This window comes from Sphaeramia orbicularis, chromosome 4 (genome assembly GCF_902148855.1).
Source record: "Sphaeramia orbicularis chromosome 4, fSphaOr1.1, whole genome shotgun sequence".
In the NCBI taxonomy this organism is placed as follows: Eukaryota; Metazoa; Chordata; class Actinopteri; order Kurtiformes; family Apogonidae; genus Sphaeramia; species Sphaeramia orbicularis.
This window is the reverse complement of record NC_043960.1, coordinates 18,654,714-18,675,691: the sequence shown is the minus strand read 5'-3', so window position 1 is coordinate 18,675,691 and position 20,978 is coordinate 18,654,714. Positions and strand designations below refer to the sequence as shown.

The 20,978-nt window shown below is 37.0% G+C and overlaps 1 protein-coding gene across 1 annotated transcript in view; it reads right to left on the bottom strand.

The window, feature by feature from the left end:
* Positions 1 to 13,331, bottom strand: part of gmds (GDP-mannose 4,6-dehydratase) — a 247,147-nt gene extending 233,816 nt beyond the window's left edge. Inside the window, exon 1 of the mRNA XM_030132937.1 lies at positions 13,111 to 13,331. Coding sequence (XP_029988797.1) covers positions 13,111 to 13,209 — 99 coding nt within the window. The 5' untranslated portion in view covers positions 13,210 to 13,331. The remainder of the gene's footprint in view (positions 1 to 13,110) is intronic.
* Positions 13,332 to 20,978: the final 7,647 nt, after the last annotated feature.

The following is a 20,978-nucleotide window of genomic DNA, read 5'->3' as shown; positions in this document are numbered from 1 at the left end:
CGAGCCCTGTCAATAAGGTCTTGTTCCCCTCACCCATGTTACTCCTCATCTCTTTTCCCCGCTCAGACTTTCCGACCGCACATTCTGGAACACTCTGGAACATTCCGACCTAGTCATGGCATTCATCCCTCAATCCCCCTCACATGTGTGCGCACACACAATCACACTGCCAGCGTGCCAGCCCCGCGCTTCCTCTCCAGGTCTGGGGGTAACAGTGGAGGTGGAGGGCAGGAGGCAGTGGAGGAAAGGCTGAAGGGGGGCTGGAGTCTGGATGAAACCCAGAAACCTGCACTTAGCTCTGGGCAGGATGGTCATGTTGGAGGATGCATTAGGCCCTACTCATGGTTTACACACTGTCGTACAGTCTGCGATAAAAACAAACCCCTATGCAGACCCCAGACTCCTGAACTCAGGTACAAATGTTAGTTTTCAGCTTAAGTCACTTCATGCTGCATTCAAGGCATTGCCAGACAAACAAAAGATCTGCTATTACAGAAGATTCTCCATCAGTAGGATCTAGAGCAGTGTTTCTCAATGGAGGCGGTACCACCCCCCAGGGGGCATTGGGACACCGTCGGGGGGCATTTGGAATGAGAAAGCTGAGAGGGGGGCGCTGAGACAGAAATAGGGGGCATTAGTCTGTGTAAGTATCAATATTAAGCAGCATTTTACGTCAATGGCAAATTTCTGTGACCCCCACCCCATCTTCCATCTTAACATCTTTTTCCCCCCCGGTCATGAGGGGGGTGCTACTTATGCTACCTATATAAACTATGCTACCTATATAAGCTCCCTCAGCCCTCCCCTTTGACAACTTCCTTCAGAGGGGGGATGGATGCGACAAGGAGGAGCAGTACAACAGTTCCACCTCCCACCCCCCGTCGCAAAATTATTTTTGGGGGGGCAGGAGGCTCATGATGAGGTAAAGGGGTGTTTTTTCAAAAAAGATGAAGAACTACTGATCTAGAGACTGATTATCGGATACAACTGATTATTGGACTCTGTATTAATATTATTTTTATTTTTATAACAGTATTAGTCTTGTTGGCATTTACGTCTAACTCACAGAATAGACCACATCACACATACACAGTCGCAGCCAAATGTTTTGGTAACGACACAAATAGAATCCTAGAGTAAATGTGATTAAATGTGATAAAATGCCTATAATTGACACGTCATAAAATATATTTTTAAAAAAAAACGCTAGTGAAGTTTGCAAAAACAAAATTTGTCACTTATGCCAAGACTATAGTCTCATAAGAATTACTTATTTACTAGCAGATAGTAAAATCATTATTATCAACTACAACTTTATGTTCAATATGAAAACTCACAATAAATATCATTCAAACAAATTCCTGAATTGTACTTACTGCAGTGAAAATGAACAGACAGCTTAAAGGGGTTGTGTTGCAGTGTTCTAAAATCTAAATCTATAGATCTACATTTTTTTAACTGTACAGGTCAAATATTAGTTATCCATCTCTTTGTATCAGCCCTGAAAAACAACATACTGTATCATTTAGTCTCTAATTTGATCAAATAGCTGCAACAAAAGCAACAGAAGGTCCAGTTCTATCATTCTTTCTATCGGTTACAGATATCAATTAGAGATCTGTCATCAGGAAATGTTAATTCCCTTTTTAAGATAAAATAAGGTAAGATATACTTTATTGTCCCCAGGGGGAAAGTAGTCGTGTGCAATAGCGCACAGGGGCTGCAATGCTGTACAGAAAACACAGAACAATCAAGAAGACATCTCAGACATCTCTTTGTTGTTGTTTTTTGTCATTTTTACTGACTGACCTATAAAATAATACATACTGCAAAAACATTTTCATTAAAGTATAATACAAAGCTTTAGACAATTGATAACCAATTGAAAGTGAATGGTGCTGAACTGTAGCTGGATGTTCATGTTCCCATTCATTCATTCATTTTCTAAAACACTTAATCCTCTATTTTGTATTTGTAGATTTAGATTCTAAAATTAGCTCTTTAGTGCTTAAAATGTCAACTTTTTCTAAAAAAAATATTAATATTTCCTACCTATTTTTTGTCCTTTTATTATTAGAATAAGCTTGAAACCTATCTTTAAGTGGAGGGGGGGGTTGTTGTTTTCCTAAGCTGGACCAGTTTTACAGCAGTAGATGGCAGCACATCACACATCTGTTGTACCAACCCATCCACACAAAACAAAAGGCAACACAAGCCCCATTTGGGAATATTTTGCTGATGTATCAGGTACAAGTGAGTGTCTTGTAGCGGAAGGTGACAAAATATGTGAAATATGTGGAGCATTTCTCAGAAAAAACAAAACAAAACACCAACTTCATCTCAACTTAAGGGTATGATGTTTTGTGATCATTTTCTGACCTTTTCAAATCTCTCCCATGATAAATACCCATATTAAAAAGACTAAGTTAAAAAAAAAAACAAAGACTGAACTGGGGATAAAACGGCAAAAAAAGACACCATTAATCTTTAATGGTCTCCTCATGATTTCCAGTGGTGAGAGGTTTTGCCATCTTCCTCATGTGTAAGCCTGCTAATTGGTTTTGTGAACATCCCTCTCCTGGACCGGTGCTGGACTTGCGGCATTGGGATCCTGACGTATAGGGAACTACTGAGGCCAAAACTCGACCACCATATTGGATGTTATGATGCAAGTGGTGTTCAAAATGCTCTTCTGTCCTTTCAGGGAGTCATTAGTTCCCATTTGTGGCTCAGAATATAGATGTACCATGATGCAATGTAGGAACGGACAAAACAAGAAGCAAATTGTAAGACCTCTGGACATATGTACTACGTAGGGAAAAAATAAATAGCTATTGCAGCTAAATTTACAACATTTACACAATTTTGAATTCAATAAATCATGTTACTTCAACTTAATTTTGCTTATACATGTTTAAGAAATTCATGTTAGTAGTATTAGCATAATTGTGTCAGTGTGACAATTAGAGGCTTGTTGGATATACTTAAATTAAACTCTCATTGGCATTACTTAAAAAGATCCATGCAAATTGTTACCTCAATTTTTTAAAATTTAAACCAGTACATTGTTTTTTAGAGTGCAGGAAATGCAGTATGAGATTTTCCAAGTGCTTGAAATTGATAACCATTACAAAATAGATCAGTTTTGCTGTGATTAGAATCACTTCTGTCATCCCATAAGTGTTTACTGTTTACATGGAAGGGGTAAGGGGGTGGGAGATTATAAATTAAACTTCATCACGCTCCTTTTTGAATATTTTCCTTTCTTTTTATGCAAATCTTTTTGTGGTTTGGTTTTAATGTTATATTCTAAATAAAATAACAAACATGCAACAACCCTGACAAATTAAAGACAGCAGGGTTTATTTTATAGATTTTTAACACTTTTCATTCCTTGTTTTCATGTGTATCCGCACATTGAGCACCCACTGGTCATTTGGCACTGAAGCCTAACCTGTTTGGGCTTAACCCAGAGGGGAGATGGGCACAGGCTCTGGCAGCCCCTCGCCCATCCCCACAGCGTTCAAAGCCCTGGCCGGCCGGTGTCATGTTTTCCTGCCCCTGTGCCAGGGTCAAAGCGTTCCACGCCAGACCAATATGGAAAACAAGCCTGAAGAGCTGCAGCTCTGTTTCAAAACAAGAGGCTCCTTTGAGGCTGTATTAGCCCATAAACCCTGGCCTCACCTCGCTGTTTCCTGTTACGGGGAGGGGGACGCTCGGTGGGGCCGGGGGAATGACACACACACACACACATATACACAAACAACTACATGCTCACCTGCCAGGTCAACCCCATGCCTCTTTACTCTGCAGGTACATTAAACACAGGCCAAAGGGCTGGTTCAGAGCCAGGGGGTGAACATCAGTTCAAGGGTCACTTCAGTTTGGAACATGGTCATCGATTTACCACCCCACCAGAGACCAGCTACATCACTCTGCTGTAATTCTACCTTCCTTGTTTCTTCAATGAAAATAAAAATTGAGTAGACACACATCAACCCTAAAAGACAACAGCCGCCTGCAATAAAGGGCATCCACTGATATAAGATGTTTAATAACTTTTGAACCACTAATCCTCTCCGTATAGTTAAATAATTCAGATCAAATGCAGTTTCTCAGCTTTTTATCATCATCAGATATGACCCATTGCATCTTCAGAGGACAATAAAACCCATGTAATTTGACTGAATTTAATAGATTTTGATTAAAAAAAACACTTTTTTTAAAAGTTTTATCTGTTTTGATATAATAACTTTTGACTTTACTCTGAGCTTTCATGAAAATCTATATAGTCAGCAAATTAAATACCGAAAAATACCACAGTTTTAGTCACAAATCAAAACAGAGGATAATATTAAAATAAAAAGCAAAAAAATCATTAAGAAAAGGATAAATGTAGAGAAAAGTTTACTTGGAAGTCGCCAAAAAATAGTTCTGGGTTTTTAAGGTTTAGGCTGATGGAGCTGCTGTGGTAGACTAATTAAAATAGAATTTTTGTTGTCAAAAAGCCATTTTGATTAAGGATTTGGAAGTGGTAAGTTCATCTTCGAGTCTCCAAAAAACTGTAACTGGATTCCTCCTGAGATCTAAAGGATGCAGTAGTAAAGCAATGCCAGCAGGGGGAGTAATAACTACAAAACCTGGTGCAAAGGTACAGGTGTCAGAACTCAGCATCTACACTGAGAAGTCAATTTAGTAGTCAATTTAGCTTTTTGGTGCAATTTGTTTTTTTCTGTTCAAAAGACTTTTAATTGTCGGATTATTTCTTCCTGTCCTTGTTTAGCATCTTTGAGTGTGATTTACATCTGCCATTTTGTCTAAGATGTTAGATTTTAAAAAACTATTTATGCTATTGTTAAAAGTAAAAATTAAAAGGCCATACCAACAGTTAACACGCAAAAGTAGAGTTCATTAAAAATAGAGGATGAAATAAAAGCAATAGAAACACTGGTTCTATTAGTAAATACAAAATTTTCTGGGAATATTAACACATAATCTAACAAAGAAAAAAGAAGCAAGAGCTGAAGAAAGGGTAAAAGGAGCAAAAACAGTGTTCGTTGTTCGACTAAATTTGTCCATATGACTGAAAAATGTTAACCACGTCCATTGATCAGAAGTGTTCATCGTTATCAACTCCAGTCAACCTTCATCATATGCTTTAGTAACCAGAGAGTCTTTGATCATGTCAGATTCTGCTTTTATAACTGTGCTCAAGGCAAAAACATCAAACATAAAACATTAACTTCATTCCAGATATGTGACAGTCTGGTATTCTGTGTGTGGAATGGGGATCTATGAATTATTAGATTCTATTACAAGGTTAAACTTTTAAACTATTCTATTCTATCCTCCTTCTGTTCTAACCTTTACACCTCAGACCCTACATATATCTTGGGCTGGGACATTATAGGCCAGTTACTGTTTATTTATAGCCTTCCTGTCTGTTGTTGAGATGATCAGAACATCAGTGAGCTGTACTGTTGACCATTGGTGGAGCCTTACTTACTTTGAAGATAGGATTTAATACAGAGAATAATTAACTTCTAAAACAAACATTGTAAAAGATTAAGCCGGTGTTTTACAACTTTTATGACTCCAGACATGTAGTGTGCCATCTGTTCCCATTTCAGATGTCTATCAGTTGTTATCTGCTCCACCAATAAGTGATTTTATCCTCTACTCCTGGTTTTATTTCAGTAAATGTTTAAATAATCCAATATATCACTAAAAATCTGCATACAGAAAAGGGACATCCGATAAAACAGATTGTTGTCGTATGTCGTTAAACATTATGTGATGAATGCTCAGATGTGTCTGGTGTCCATTTGTATAAACTGGATATAAAATATGTCACAGCACATCCGCCTCCAGCAGCTACTACAGTTACACTGAAACAACACCGATCCTTCACTATTAATAATCTAAAGATATCACATATAATAACACATCATCCAGAAAGAGCAGATCAATAATTTTACTGCAATACTTGGAAAAGATATACTAAAAAATGTTTCGTTATTTTGGAAAAGAACTCATAAACCAACTGTTAGTCAGTGGATACGGCAGATGCTTTCTACCCTTCCACTAGAAAAAAATTCCTATATTCTTAAGGGCAAACAGGAGTCATTTGAACGTGTTTGTAATCCTTTCATTGTGTATGCTAAGAATCTAAATTTACTGGAGGACAATGCAAACATTTGAAAAAGTTACCTCTGTGGTTTCTGAAGGTGGATGCTCAGATTTCTACATTTTGTATAATTTTTTTTCTTTTTGTAAACATAATGATGTTTGTGTTTGTAGTCGGCAGGTTGCATGGATCCGATGTATGCACTGTTTGTTGTTTGTTTGTTAAAATGATAAAAATTGGCTAAAAAAAATGTCAGAAAAAAAGAAACTCTACATACAGTACATAAAACACAGTATCAACTAATATGCAATTATAGTGGATTGTTTTTGTTTTTTTGGGTTTTTTTGTACAATAGTGGATATCAAAGGGGCGACACGGTGGTGCAGTGGTTAGCACTCGTGCCTCACAGCAAGAAGGTCCTGGGTTCGATTCCAACACCAGTCGACGGGGGCGGGACCTTTCTGTGTGGAGTTTGCATGTTCTCTCCGGGTACTCCGGCTTCCTCCCACCATCCAAAGACATGCACTGATAGGTTAATTGGTTAATCTAAATTGCCCATAGGTGTGAATGTGAGAGTGATTGTTTGTCTCTATATGTTCAGCCCTGCGATGAACCGGCGACTTGTCCAGGGTGTACCCCGCCTTCGCCCCTATGTAGCTGGGATAGGCTCCAAGCGACCCCCGTGACCCTAGTGAGGATAAAGCGGGTTCAGAAAATGAATGAATGAATGAACGGATATCAAGGGAGAGTGTTAACTGATCTGCTGCTGACCTTTATGTACTACAAAACACATGTTATTTAAAGTTTGAATAAAATAAGACAGTCAATACAAAAGCATACAAAGCAAATGCACTCAACATCTGTGACTGTCTATGCACTTAACACAGAACTATGAGTTTAACACCCCCTGCTGGCAGAACAGTGCACTGTCATGAAACAGTGGCACATCCTTGAGATCTGATTCCAACAACATAGGTTTAGATTAACACAAAAAAAAAAAAAACAGAGAAAGAATGGTCCAGATTTAGAGTCAGTCCAAAAACTTAACAGCTTAAGTCTGTGAGTCTGAAGGCCTCGTGTATTTGTGTAAACACCGAGTTCACAGCCACGGGTACGTTTATTTGTCATTGTGTAGAAACTCCAAATGAATCACTTTAATGTGCTTTCTTTAAACCGCAGGCAGGAGCTGCCAAACACACCACTGGTCTGCAGTTAGGCCTGATGGAGTTTAATGAAGCCCTAATCACAGACCACAGTACACACACACACACACACACACACACACACACACCAACGCACACAGGGTAATGAGTCGAACGTCAGGCGCATCGCACAACGCATTGCACAAAAACAATGAATTATGTAACAACCTGAGATTATGTGATAAAATTTCACTTAATTTGGTAGTAACAACCATCCTGGATGCAATAAATTACCTGACATTTTTTAGCAAATTATTACATATTATACAAATATTATTGTAAAATGCATTAGTTGGACTTTTTTCTGATGAAAGTATAATGTATTATGTAATATCCATCTAACCTATTTGTACATATTTCATTTTAATCAAGCTAAATTAACATTCCAAACTTTAAACTACACTGGCATTACTGTTGGCTCCTCCAATGATTTAACATATTCATCCTACAAATATACCTACATTCACATTTCTATTTCTGCAACCAATGCAATGGTCTTTCATAAGGCTTCGCAAACAGACCGTCAAAAAGCTTCAGCTTGTTACAAATGAAGCTGCTAATAGTGCAATGCTTGTTTTTGGTTATAGCTAGCACAATATCTACTATTTTATTACAAAAACTGAAAAAATAGATAAACCCTTCAGATTTTTTAATATTTAACAAGGTGATATGGGATGACATCAGTTAAATTACGCCACTTGTTTGGTTTATCACGAAGGAAAAAAAAATTCACTGAATTATGTTCTTGTATGAAATAAGGAAGATTTTAAATATGTTTGTGTAGAATTGATGTAGCCTAATATTGGCATAGGTTGTTTACAGGAACATGTGGACTGTACTATAGCCTATTGTTTCTTGATAAAAGATCTCCCTTTTGGTAAAACATGTCAAGCAAGAGACACTTTGACTGTCCTTTACATGCAGAAAATCACTCCTGGAACCTCGGCCTGCAATTCGTGCTGTGAACTGACATCACCTGGCTGCAAACAACCTATTGGCAGGTATTATTACACAATGAAGTGAAAGCATATTACACTTTGTTAGTGTAGGACAACCTGATGACAAACGACTGAAGAAAAAGCTTCAGCTACAGCACACTTCTGGAAAATGACCTTTGTGTTCTTTTTGTCAGCTACACAGACTTCGATTTATACCAAGTCCACCTCTGAATCTGAGCAGGTTACAGTTCACTTGTTAACAAAACTACTTTAAATGTTTGACGCAAACAGCAGCTGAACTCGCAGCTTCATTCAGAAGGGGAATCAGTCCTGAAGGAGCCATCAGGAGGCATTATGAGCAACTGAGGAGATGTGCGCTCAGATTCTGAGCTTTATGATTATTATTGCTGGCACTCCCTCAAAGTTTATACTGTGCTGCTAACAGTGGAGTTGGAGGAAGGTGGTGAGGAAGGAATGAGAGAAGTGAATCAAATTGCTAGAAAAGACGAAGAAAAGGGGCTTGTAGGATGAACATCAAACAGCTCAAGGGGTCGGATCACAGTACAGTTTTGTTTTCCAGACCAAAGGAGCTGAAGAAAGAAAGTGTGAACCTCAAAGCCAAAGTAAAGTTTAACTGTTGAACCTGTCCTCTTTATAACCCCGGATCATAAAAACGCACTATCAGCCAGAAGCCCTGCCCGACTCTGCAGCGTGGCCTTGGCACTCAGGTGGTCTCCCATAACTCACACCCTCTCACACCAGCACTTCACACTGAGACAGCAGTCAAAAATATTCATGCTAAGCAGCATGCTGCCTTAAAATTTATGGACAGTAGTTACCTAGGCAATTTATGGCATCAGTGTGACCCCCTGGCCCTGACTAGTGACTTGTTAGATGGTCTATCCAGATGCCTGCATGGGCTCTCAGTATTCAGCTCTGCAGTGCAAATGGCAGAATAAAAATGATTAACACTGTTATTCTTTGTTTTCTCTTAAAGAGGGCAGGGGGAGAGGGAGCTTTGGAAAGTGAGGAAGGAATGTGAAAGGTTGAAAATGACTTTCCAAGACTTCTGACAGTCATCTCTGCAGGGTTGCAGTCGGAGAATATCCATCCACCCTTGCACCTGAAATCATTCTACATGTCTACTGTTTTACTTTCTGTCTATTTACACTCAGCTAATGCTCATTTCTGTCAAGACTCATACAGACAAAAATTAAATCCTCTCAAAATTCAGTTTTGGATTTGCTCTGCCCAGAACAGAGAACAGAAAAGGGTGTGTTGAACTTTCATGGCAGAGCTTTTTATGACGTAGTGAGGTCAAAGTCCTTTAGTCTTTTCTACTTGACACAATGACGGCAACTTAAACCTTCTGGCTAAGAAGCCACAGCAAACAAAGCCTTAAGAGTAATGTGACAGTAATCATCAATGACTGTAGTGTCATTTAACTACTGACACAATTTTCATTTACTTCCTGTTTTCTAGTAAGGCCTGTTCTGCAGAGCTGATGATCAGTGTATAGTAGAGACATTTCTCTATTTGCAGAACAAAAACACAGTATTATAAAGATATCAGTATTTCCACAAGAGCTCATTATTTTATAGTGATGCACATGAATGCCAAACATCAAAATATCACCTGTAATGACCGACATTTCTATCAGTAACAGATGGTAAAGGCTAATGCTCATAAAACTGCCTTAGTTTTATGAGCAGGTCTTCATCCACAGTTGTGCCTCTAGCCATGCTGTTACTGAAGTCACATTGTTCATGTTTGTCACATTAGGGAAGAAAGGTACACAAATATGACACAAAAATCTGAATAGGAACAAAGACTGTCAGAAATGACTAAAAGCAGGTATTCCCCAAAAAAAAAGTACAATGTACAGAAAACCATTCAGAGTTCAGTCTCAGGTGGTCTGATCAGGTTTGTAAAAATCCTCTACTTCCTCATGGATACGTCAATGTAATTCAGCACCGAAGAGTTTTCATCAGAGCATGACAACACAAAAGATATATGCTCACTTTAATACTCATTGTCATTATGTAACACTAGTCATGTGACGTGTAGGCTAAAGTAACTTACTCACAGAAAATGTACCTCAAACTATGACCCAAAAAAGAAAGAAAAAGAAGAGTTGACAACACTGACAAAAGAAAAGGACCAGGAAACAAAAACAGAGCCATATATTAGGCTTGTTGATGAATTCTTCACAAAACAATGAGAGTGTATTGCTGAATAATCTTTGCAGGAATCTCATTAAGTTTGGAAACAGTAGTAAGAAATCATGAAAACTAAAAGCTATCACAACATAACACATAAACATAACTAATCATTTCATAAACAGACCTATGTCTTTTGCAGAGATCATATTCAGCTTCAGATAACTCTCCTTGATTTCCAGAATCTATGTGGTACAGCATATATGTATTTATTAATGTATCTATTTACCTTCATTTAACCATGTAGGTCAGAACTATTTTTCATTCATAATGGCGACCTAGACAAGAGGCAGTAGTTAGATGCAAAACAATATAGCTGATCTTTCATCAGTTGTTACTATGATAGCTGTAATATTTACTGTATTACTTCATCTGTGTTCTTGAGCTTAAATGAACATTTCCCGTGGAACAAATATGTCAGTGCAGTTAGTCAGGTGATGACTCACACATTTACTCATTTTAGTCATAAGTAAACTGTGAACATTTCCTAACCTCAACATTCTCTGACCTTCTGACTTTAGTTTTGTTGAAGTATATCTAGATCAAATGACACAAAACTACAGAAGAAAAATATAAAAGGATCATAGAATAAAGTTGAAGGTTTATTTCCATTTTGGCCAATGATGTAAAGCAGGTGTAGGTGTTTAAGTTATATCACATAACCAACAATCTAACTCAGGTCTGACAAAAATTCTGGATCCTGACAGATTTCTCCAAAAACCTGACTCAAAGGCTACTTCCTGTTCTACTTAGTGTTGCTGCTCTGCTGCAAGGTAAATGGAAAAGAAATAATTAAGTAATGTGTAACCAAATAGCCTAACTTCCTTGTATGTTTGAGTCACAAAGAGGTGTTGTTCCCTTACTCTGGCTATCAGATTTTGTGACTTAGAGACAGAGTTAACACCTTAAGGCACAGCTTCTGTTTGGCTCAAGACAATGAAAGCATAGTCTATTAACAAGTCTGTGAGATATAATGGCATGTATCCTAAGATGATTTAAAAAATAAATAAATAAATCACTGTTCCCTTCATAACTGCTCTATCTCTTATTTCAATGTTACAATCACAGCCTTTACTAAGACTTTTTGGGTTTTTTTGAGGGGGGAGGTGTCATTTGAACAGCACGGTGTGTTCTTACAACTGGAAGAGAAGCAGGATGGAACTATCCATTGATAAAACACTAGCAATATGAAGAAGCATGAATGCTGAACTAAATGTGTCAATTCTGAACAAAAGGCGAAATTTGATCACCAAAGATAAAGCCAGGAGGTCAGACCCAAAACATGACCTACATCAAATGCTTGTGGTTTGGGTGTGTTTAACACATAGCCTAACTCTGACACAGAGAGGGAAAGTGCAGCGTACAACAACAAAGCCATAAAAATACCTTTACAATTCACTCTGCTATGTGTTTAATTAAAGATTCCCAATTAATCCTATTATTTCTTGCTATAAATAAATGAAGAAAATGCAAACCTGTTTTAGCTAGTACCTTCTATTTCTCAAGTAAGTGTTTACATGCAATGGTTTTATGATTTTATTTGCTAAAGTTGTAATATAATATGTACTATAAAATCAATGTGGAATGACCGTTATCTGGATAATATGAGATTTTGGTCTCATCGCATCTTAGACTGTAAATGTGGCCACTAATAACAACAGTCAACAAAAGTGGGTTTACCTTTGACAGACTGACATTTTTGAGTGTGACAAAACTTTTGCATAAAAGCGCCATAAAGAAGATGACTGCAGCTATAAAAACTTCATAACAAATAGAATGAAAACTCTATTTCCTAGAGTAAATAAGTACAATTATAAAAGTGATGTTAATGTTTATAGCAACTCGACAGCTGCTGTGCAAGATAGACTGTTAACCTGTACTTTTACTGCACTTCAAACTCCAGGATACAGGAAGGGAACAGAAGGTTTACTGGTACATGGAGCTTCAACACTGACAGGAAAGAGGGTGCACATGTCTGTTATGCGAAAACACATTTTCTAACAAAGTTTTTTTTTTTGTTTGTTTTTTTGTTTTTTTTAAGGATTTGCGGTAGGAAATGTGAAAGAAAATCACAGCAGTGTAACTGACCTGTATCAGGATAATATGAGATTTTGGTCTCATCGCATCTTGGACTCTAAATGTGTCCACTAATAACAAAAGACAACTAAAGTGGGTTTACCTTTGACAGACTGACATTTTTGAGTGCGACAAAACCTTTGCATAAAAGCACCATAAAGAAGATGACTGCAGCTACAAAAACTTCATAACAAATAGAATGAAAACTCTATTTCCTAGAGTAAATAAGTGCAATTATAAAAGTGATGTCAATGTTTATGGCAACTCGACAGCTGCTGTGCAACCTGTACTTTTACTGCACTTCAAACTCCAGGATACAGGAAGGGAACAGAAGGTGTACTGGTACATGGAGCTTCAACACTGACAGGAAAGGGGGTACACATGTCTGTTATGCAGAAACACATTTTCTAACAAAGTTTTTTTTTTTTTTTAAGGATTTACGGTAGGAAATGTGAAAGAAAAGCACAGCAGTGTAACTTTCCTGTCAGAAAGTGTCAGATGCATTTAAGCACCGTGGATGTAGACAGAAGGAGGAGTGAGTATATTACCTGGCCGGTGATGCCGGTGATAACGGCCACTTTCCTCCGCCTCTTCTGCCCTCCGTTCAGCGCGGAGCAGCCGCTGGCATCGTCGGGGCACTGGGCCATCTATGACCGGGTAAAAGTTTACAGTCTGGGGACAAAACCGACAGCGAGAGTCCAAATAAGCTCCTACAGCATCCGTAAATACAAAACACACACCGCTGCAAAGAGGATACGCACCAGGAACTGTCTCTGAGATCAGCCAATCAGAGGACAGCAAGTCGGAGAAGTAGAGGAGTCTGCAGTGACGAGGGCAGCAGCTGGACGGGGCGACACTGCCGTTTTAAATACCGCCACCTCAAGGATGGAGGGAGAACTGCAGCTTTAATTACTGATGGAGCGACCTGAGAAACAGGGTAAAATTACAGAGTTATTCATGGAAAACCAACAATACTCAACATACTGAACGGAGCATAAACACTTAAACAATTTCAGTCATTATTTACTTCATTTCATTTATTTATTCACATATCTACAGTATTAAAAGAACCAAGTGTAAAACATCGCATTATGCATTTATATTATGTGAAATGGGACGCCCTGGGAGGCTGAATAGCTTTTCGAGAGGGGTCCAGGCACAAAGAATAAATAACACATGTTACAATAATGCAACACATTTTGCAGTAAGACAAACCCAAAAATACCCACCCTTTTCAAGCACCCACTCTCACACAGTAGAGCAGGGGTGTCAAAGTCATGTTAGTTCAGGGGCCACATTCACCCCAGTATGATCTGAAGTGGGCCGGACCAGTAAAATAATACCAGTGGAAAAAGTAAAATTACATTATGATAATGTTTATATCTACATTGTTTCCTTAAAAATCTGAATAACATGTACAACTTGAAATGTCTTAAGAAAAACAAGTGCAGTTTTAACAATATTCTGCCTCAGTTTATCAGTTTATCATTTACACTTGTGCATTACAACTTACATTACAATTACAAATGCACATAATATTGATTAAATTGCATTTACTTTTCTCAAGACATTTCACGTTGTTCATATTTCTTCAGGTTATTCCCATTTTTTTGTAAAAGGATAGTTTGTTAATGTAAACATTTCCATGTAATTTTACTTTTTTTTTTTTTTTACACTAAAACAAAGATAAACTCTGCAGTTGTCATTATTTATTGGTTATTGTGACAGTATTTTTCTGGTCTGACCCAAATGAGATCTAATTCGTTTATATGTGTAAGTAAAATTATTTTTACACTATTGATTGTTAACATCTTCAGTGTGATTTTTGCATTTCACAATTTCATCCTACGGGCCAGATTGGACCCTTTGGTGGGCTGGATTTGGCCCCTGGGCCATATGTTTGACACCTGTGCAGTACTGTAGAGGATAATAATTATTATTATTTTGTATTTTCATTTCCATAACTTTTTCATTTGTTATTGAATGTTGTCAGTCAGTTAATGATATATACATGTATACATATACAGTTACAGTTACAGAAACAGGTACAGGTAAACTTTATTACCCAAGGTGAAATTCCTTGTTTTTATTGGCAAGAAAGAAAGAAAGAAAGAAAATTTCATCAGGCTGAGGTGTTGTATACCGTACCCTACCAGCCTAATGAATAGTAATTGGGTCACATAATATTCAACACAAAAATAACTGCTATGCTTTCTTGCCCTCTCCTCAATCGACTGGAAACATGTAGTCATTTTTATACATAGTTAAAGTGAAAATTTCATGTAACATTAGCTAAAAAAGTGTTCGGCAAAGTTAAGTTTGGTCAGTCGTTAACTCTGTGAACTGTTTCTAATTAGTGAATGGAGGAACTGTGACATCACTGTGGTTTCTGAACTCCTATTTTGTTTGTGATTTGGTTGCCATGTTGTCTTTTTGGATCCAGAAGTGACCATATTTGGACAAAATCTGCAGAACTTTAGAATCCAAGGAGTCTGAGTTGAGATAATTCTAAACTGTAGCTTACCAACTCAGTAAAACACTAGACTTTATCAAACAATGAAAAACAAAGTCACTTTACCATTCTGTTTGTTTAGCGAATTAACTGCAGTTAAACTGTCAGGACAAATGTGTTGTACTGAATCATCAAACCTCCATAAGTCTCTCTTGGTTAGTGAGTGAGCTGTTAAACTGACCTGTCAATCAAAGCCTGACTCATCACATGCTTCTATTTGCTCTGAGATCTTATTAATGGTGGGAAATTGTAAAGATTGAGCACCCAATCAGTTATCAGGAATTCCAAATCAGACTGCTAAAATTACTCTATCTGTAATTTTAAAGAAAATTTCTCTCTATAGGGTCCAATGCTTTTTTGAGCCAACCCAGTGACTGTAATATTATAATAACTTTGAGATACTTCTGCAGGGACTTAATTTTTTTGGAGTGAACATCCTTGCCACTTGCTCAGAAGTGACCTTAAAGGGGAAAAAAAAAAAAAAGATTTTTTTTCCTTTATTTTTTTCCTTTAAGGGTCTTAGGTCTACTTAGTATGGAGCCAAACTGTGAATGTTGAAGCATTCATCTTATGAAGTGGCCACACCTGCAAGCACCTCATTGTGTGTTCATGTACGCAAATAGATAAGACCTAATAATTTGATACTAGTGTTTGGAAAGATCATTGTTGCCAGTGGTTTGGGTGTAGGCTGAAAATTCTGTTCAGAGGTTTACTCGCCAAGGCCCATTGTAGTATCGGGGTCACAGAGAGACTAATGTGTGATATGATAAAATGAAAGGATTACCAAGGAAGGAAGAGCTCTGCACCAGCCCAGTTCAATTCACTGCAAAAATTAAAATCTTACCAAGTGTATTTTTGTCATTTCTAGTCAAAATATCACATCATACTTAAAATAAGACATAATCACCTAAAGAGTAACTTTTCAGTGAGACATAAGAACTTATTTTTAGACAATAGATCTTATAAAACTTATTTCAAGAAATCTTACAACGATAATTTTTACTTTTTTGCTTAATTCAAGCAAAAAAATCTGCCAATGGAACAAGTGAAAATTATCTTGGTAAGATTTCTTGTAATAAGATTTTCCAGATCTATTGTCTGAAAATAAGTTCTTATATCTCACTGAAAAGTTACTCTTTAGGTGATTATGTCTTATTTTAAGTGTGATGAGATATTTGGACTAGAAATGACAAAAATACACTTGGTAAAACTTGGATTTTTTTCCAGTGTTCTGCTTACTCTCAGTGGTAAAATGTAGCATAAATTGCTTTTATTTAAGGCTTAAACAATTTTAATACCAGCTAATCTTTCTTAAATTGAATATTTCATTTGACTGCTACTTTATATACTTAAATTCCATTACACTCATCTGACAGCTTCAGTTAAAGTTACTTTCAACACTATGTTAGTAAATTTGTTTTTATGAACTGAGTGTAAAATCCTACTTCTGCTTGAGCTAAATACATTCTTTAAAACTCCTGTTGTGGACGATGCGTTCACACAAAACAACCTGGCCTGTTTTTCTGAGTTCATGAAAGGGTGATTTAGTTCTCAGAGTAAAGAAATGTTTAATGATCTTGTAGAAATGATTATATTTTGCTGGTATTACATATATTTCCTGTACTGAAGTTAGGGTTTGAATGCAGAATTCAGCTGGAAATGGAGTGTATATGCAGTACGGTATTAATACTTCGTTTCAGTAAAGAATCTTCCACCACAGTTGGTTTGGTAGCAGGATTTCTATTTGTCCGTCACTTATCCATAGTGGTCCCATATAAAATCTCCTCTTTGAGGGCCTGGTCAAATGGCAGAAATTGATACAATTAGAGTAACTAATGCTTCAGAGAATATTGCAGAAATATGTTGAAGATTTCACAATTTTTTTTAGATTGTTTTCCAGAGGGGAAGCATGCTTTGACATGTGCAGAAACCACATTTTTGCTACTAAATTGGATTGACTACACTGCATATTGATCATATAACTACTTGAATTCCTTTATCCTTGACACTGTGTAAATGGAAGAATGTTTTTTTTTATAGAATGCAATTACACTGTTGTATTTTACTTTATTTATTTTACCTTGGAGTGGAAGGTGCAATACGTAGGCTAGGTACATTACATGATTGTGATTATGCTGATTCCAAACCTCATAAGTGTGTTTTGTTTATTCTATGTTAACAAATGCGTGTGAACTGTTGTACAAGACAAAATTTCCTGTGTGGGACATTAAAATTCATCCTGATCCTGACTTTAACCTACTAATCCAGGCATTTCTGAGGTTACTGTTACTGTCAGGTGATTTATATGTTTGATTCTAATATGATAGTTAAGTCTCTTTTAGTTTTAATGTGTTCAAAGCAAGTATTAAGAAAGTGTTAATCACAGTTTTCTGATATTTTCATGGATTAAACAGTCAGTCAACAGAAAAAATAAACATCAGATAAATCAGGTTGTAAAATAAGAATGATAAATGGACAGTTATGGTGAAATCACATGATCTTACCAGAAGTGTCCAAACACTCCAGCAGTTGCTAATGTCTCATTCTTCTGATTCTATTTTGATCTGTATGACAACATCTGCTCCAGCTGAGAGCATCAGTAGCGTTGTGAAAGCTCTTTTTCACTGCTCATCTTCCCAGGGTGCACAGCGTGATAGGAGGTGTGATTTCATTAGAGTCTAAAGTAAATATCATTGCTTTGGCCGTCCAAGTTTCTTTTTTAATGGAGGTTCTGAGGAACACAGCAGTCTGCTAATCCACCCTCGCTGATCAAACAAGAACAACACTCAGCTCTGTTTCCACTCTTGGCTCTTCGTCCTCTCTTCTCTTGCTTGAGCGGCAGGTGTCTCACTGTTTGTTTCGAAGAATTGACTCTAACTGTGTGTCCACTGCTGTGCAGAGAGGTTCATCCTTCAGGCATGTGCTGTGTGTGAAGGACATGGTTAAAGAGCAAAGGGTCGCCTCCAACAGAGAGAAAAGGAGACTGTCATCTAAAGCAACCATGGTTTTGGAGTCACTGTAGGTTTTGGACATTTTTTTTTCTACTCTGTAAAAACACAGAAGACAAACCACTACTATGATGTGAATTATGAGCTCATGCAGCCTCTGATCTTAACTCATCCAAACTAAGCTAAAAGAAATTAAAACTTAACAATTCTATCTGTAGCGGCTATTTGTCATCAAATTTTAACAACTTAAAAGTGACTGAAGTTAAGACTTTAACATAACTCAAAAAACCACTAGATGCACCATGGGTTTGTGGTTTATGCAGTCAAAAAAAACCCGAAACAAAACACAATTTCCATTCCAGAGATGTATTCCAAGTGGTTTATTTTCAGGCTTTTTGCAGGCAAACAACAACCGAGGCCATTTTGCTGTCTCTCCTGCTCATCCTGTCTGACTGTCTGCTTGTTTGTGACCAGTGGTGGAGAATCCTACCTCCATAAAGTAAAAGTCTTGCCATGTATTTGTTCCAGCCATTCACTGAACCAGTCCATTTTGATGGGCACAACTCCTCATCCAGGTACATGGGATAATTAATGGAATCACCTGTGTTAAGTCAACAGGTAGAACCAATACATGGCAGGACTTTTACCTTATGGAGCTGGGATTCTCCACCACTGTCTGTGACCAGTGGTCTAGTCCAGGGCATACAGCGGTATATGGAGTATACCTACTTATTTTTCAGTCAGCATTGCGTATACCCACTTCTAAATCCCCCTGATGTGCACCATTCAGTAGTATCTGAGCCAAATTGCTCATTTTTTCCCCTAGGATGGTGAAGCCATGACCCGCCCCACTCTGCCTCTAATTGGCTAGTACTTCATACCTTCACTGATTCGATTAGTTAACTTAAGGCATGAGGACTGATGAGCCAATAAGAGACGAAGTAGGGCGGGTCATGCTGAGGAAAATATTGCTAACTGGCGCTGTTCACCTCTGGAACCTGATTGGACACCTCAGGTGCCAGTTCCACCCCAGTTGATTGACAGGTCACTGCACGTCTTGTTATAAGGTGTGCAATTATTGGAAATGTGAACGAGAAAGGCAGAATAAACGTCTTTCAAATGAGTGACACATATGGAGAGAACCTACTTTCATGGAATACATAATTCTGAGGTAAGGTTTAAGGTGGTTCCAGAATGAGTCAGTTTTAAACTACTGGTCACATGACTGCACATTTAGAGAAGAGACTTTGTCGCCAATAGTTAAACTGTGTGAGTAGGCTAACGTTATGAAAGGCTAATGTTATGAAATGCTAACGTTATGTAAGGCTAACATTATCCTGTGTTTGCCTCATGTTGAATACATTTACATTCATGCAGCTGCTTGTGTGACCAGTAATAACTACAAACTGCTCTTGATCAAGTGTTGATAATTTTATAATAGTGAACAAATACTACTGTTGGATTTTTGGGTAAACTAAATAGAGTAGTCTTATATGTCACTGTCTCTAAAACAGAGTGTTTTTCTGGACTACTTAAAAAAAAAAGGCAAAATTTTAGAGTATATCCACTTCTCCAGGGACCACTACCCCACTGTCTGTGACTGACTGACTGGTAAAAAACCTTACGCCCACCCAAGTGCATGATGGTCTTACTTGGTGCTGCCTATTTATACCCAGGTGCCTACGGTATAAACCAATAAGAAAACACAAAACAAAAAGGTGCTAAATACTAAAGAGTGAAAGTAATAACCATGAAAAAAAAAAGGAAAAAAAAAAAAGAAATCCTAAATATTAAACAAAAAAAGCAAACAAACCAAAAATAAACAATTTGCAAAAAATACTAAATGACTAAACAAAAAAGTAAAGTAACTTTGAACAAAAAACTAAATAGACAAACAGCTCCTACACTATCTATTTCGTACTCCTCATGTTCAGCTGCTATGCATTTAATATCCAGGTTTATATTAACAAGCTGACTCAATTTATTGTTCATCAGTCCAGCCAGTGATGCATGTTTATAACTTTTCTTGGAATAGAAGACAAGTTATAAGCAGATAGTTTTACACCTCGGTCAGTACACCCTTTAAATAATGCAACTTTTAATAAGGGCTTTCTCAAACGCTAAACTGAAGTCATATAATACAGAATTTGTATAGACTTTATCATACAGAACAGATTGTGAAAAAAATTTTAAAAAGCAACACACCCTAACCGACTTAGATTATAGTCATCATGAACAATTCCACTATATTAAAATAAAAAAATAAATAAATACACTGTATTGATGTCATAAATTCATTGAAACTTAACATATACATTGTTTACCTTAATTATCAGCTGAAAATTCATGATAGATATTATAATGCAGTTCAGCTCATGAGTAAAATCAAGCATTATTACTGTTCTTCTGTTTTTCAGGTGTCACTGCACTGCTCTCTAGTGGCTAAGCTAAATAATTGAATTTTACTATCAGAAAATACAAATACAAAGTGGAAGTCCATTTGTACAAAGAAAACATGCTTTCAGATTAGTTTTTCACATATACTGAGGGGAAACACATGAGACATTAACAAACTACAGTTATCAGTTCTCTTCTCTTCTCTTCTCTTCTCTTCTCTTCTCTTCTCTTCTCTTCTCTTCTCTTCTCTTCTCTTCTCTTCTCTTCTCTTCTCTTCTCTTCTATAGTAATTATGTTGTCAAGTTAAGTGCTGTGTCTGCTCCATATACTGTGTTCTAGTTTTCAAAGATTATGCTTTTTCAGGTGGCAGGACAGAAGTTTTATGAAGAAATTTCAATAAAGAGAAAAAAACCCAAAATTTCGTACTTCATTTAAAATATTTTTTATGGTATTTTAAAAGATTACAGCAGAAAAAAATCAAATACAAAAATGTTATTTAACGAAAATGTATTAATTTTACTGCTTTTACAGTCATTAGTTTTTACATTTGCATTCAATT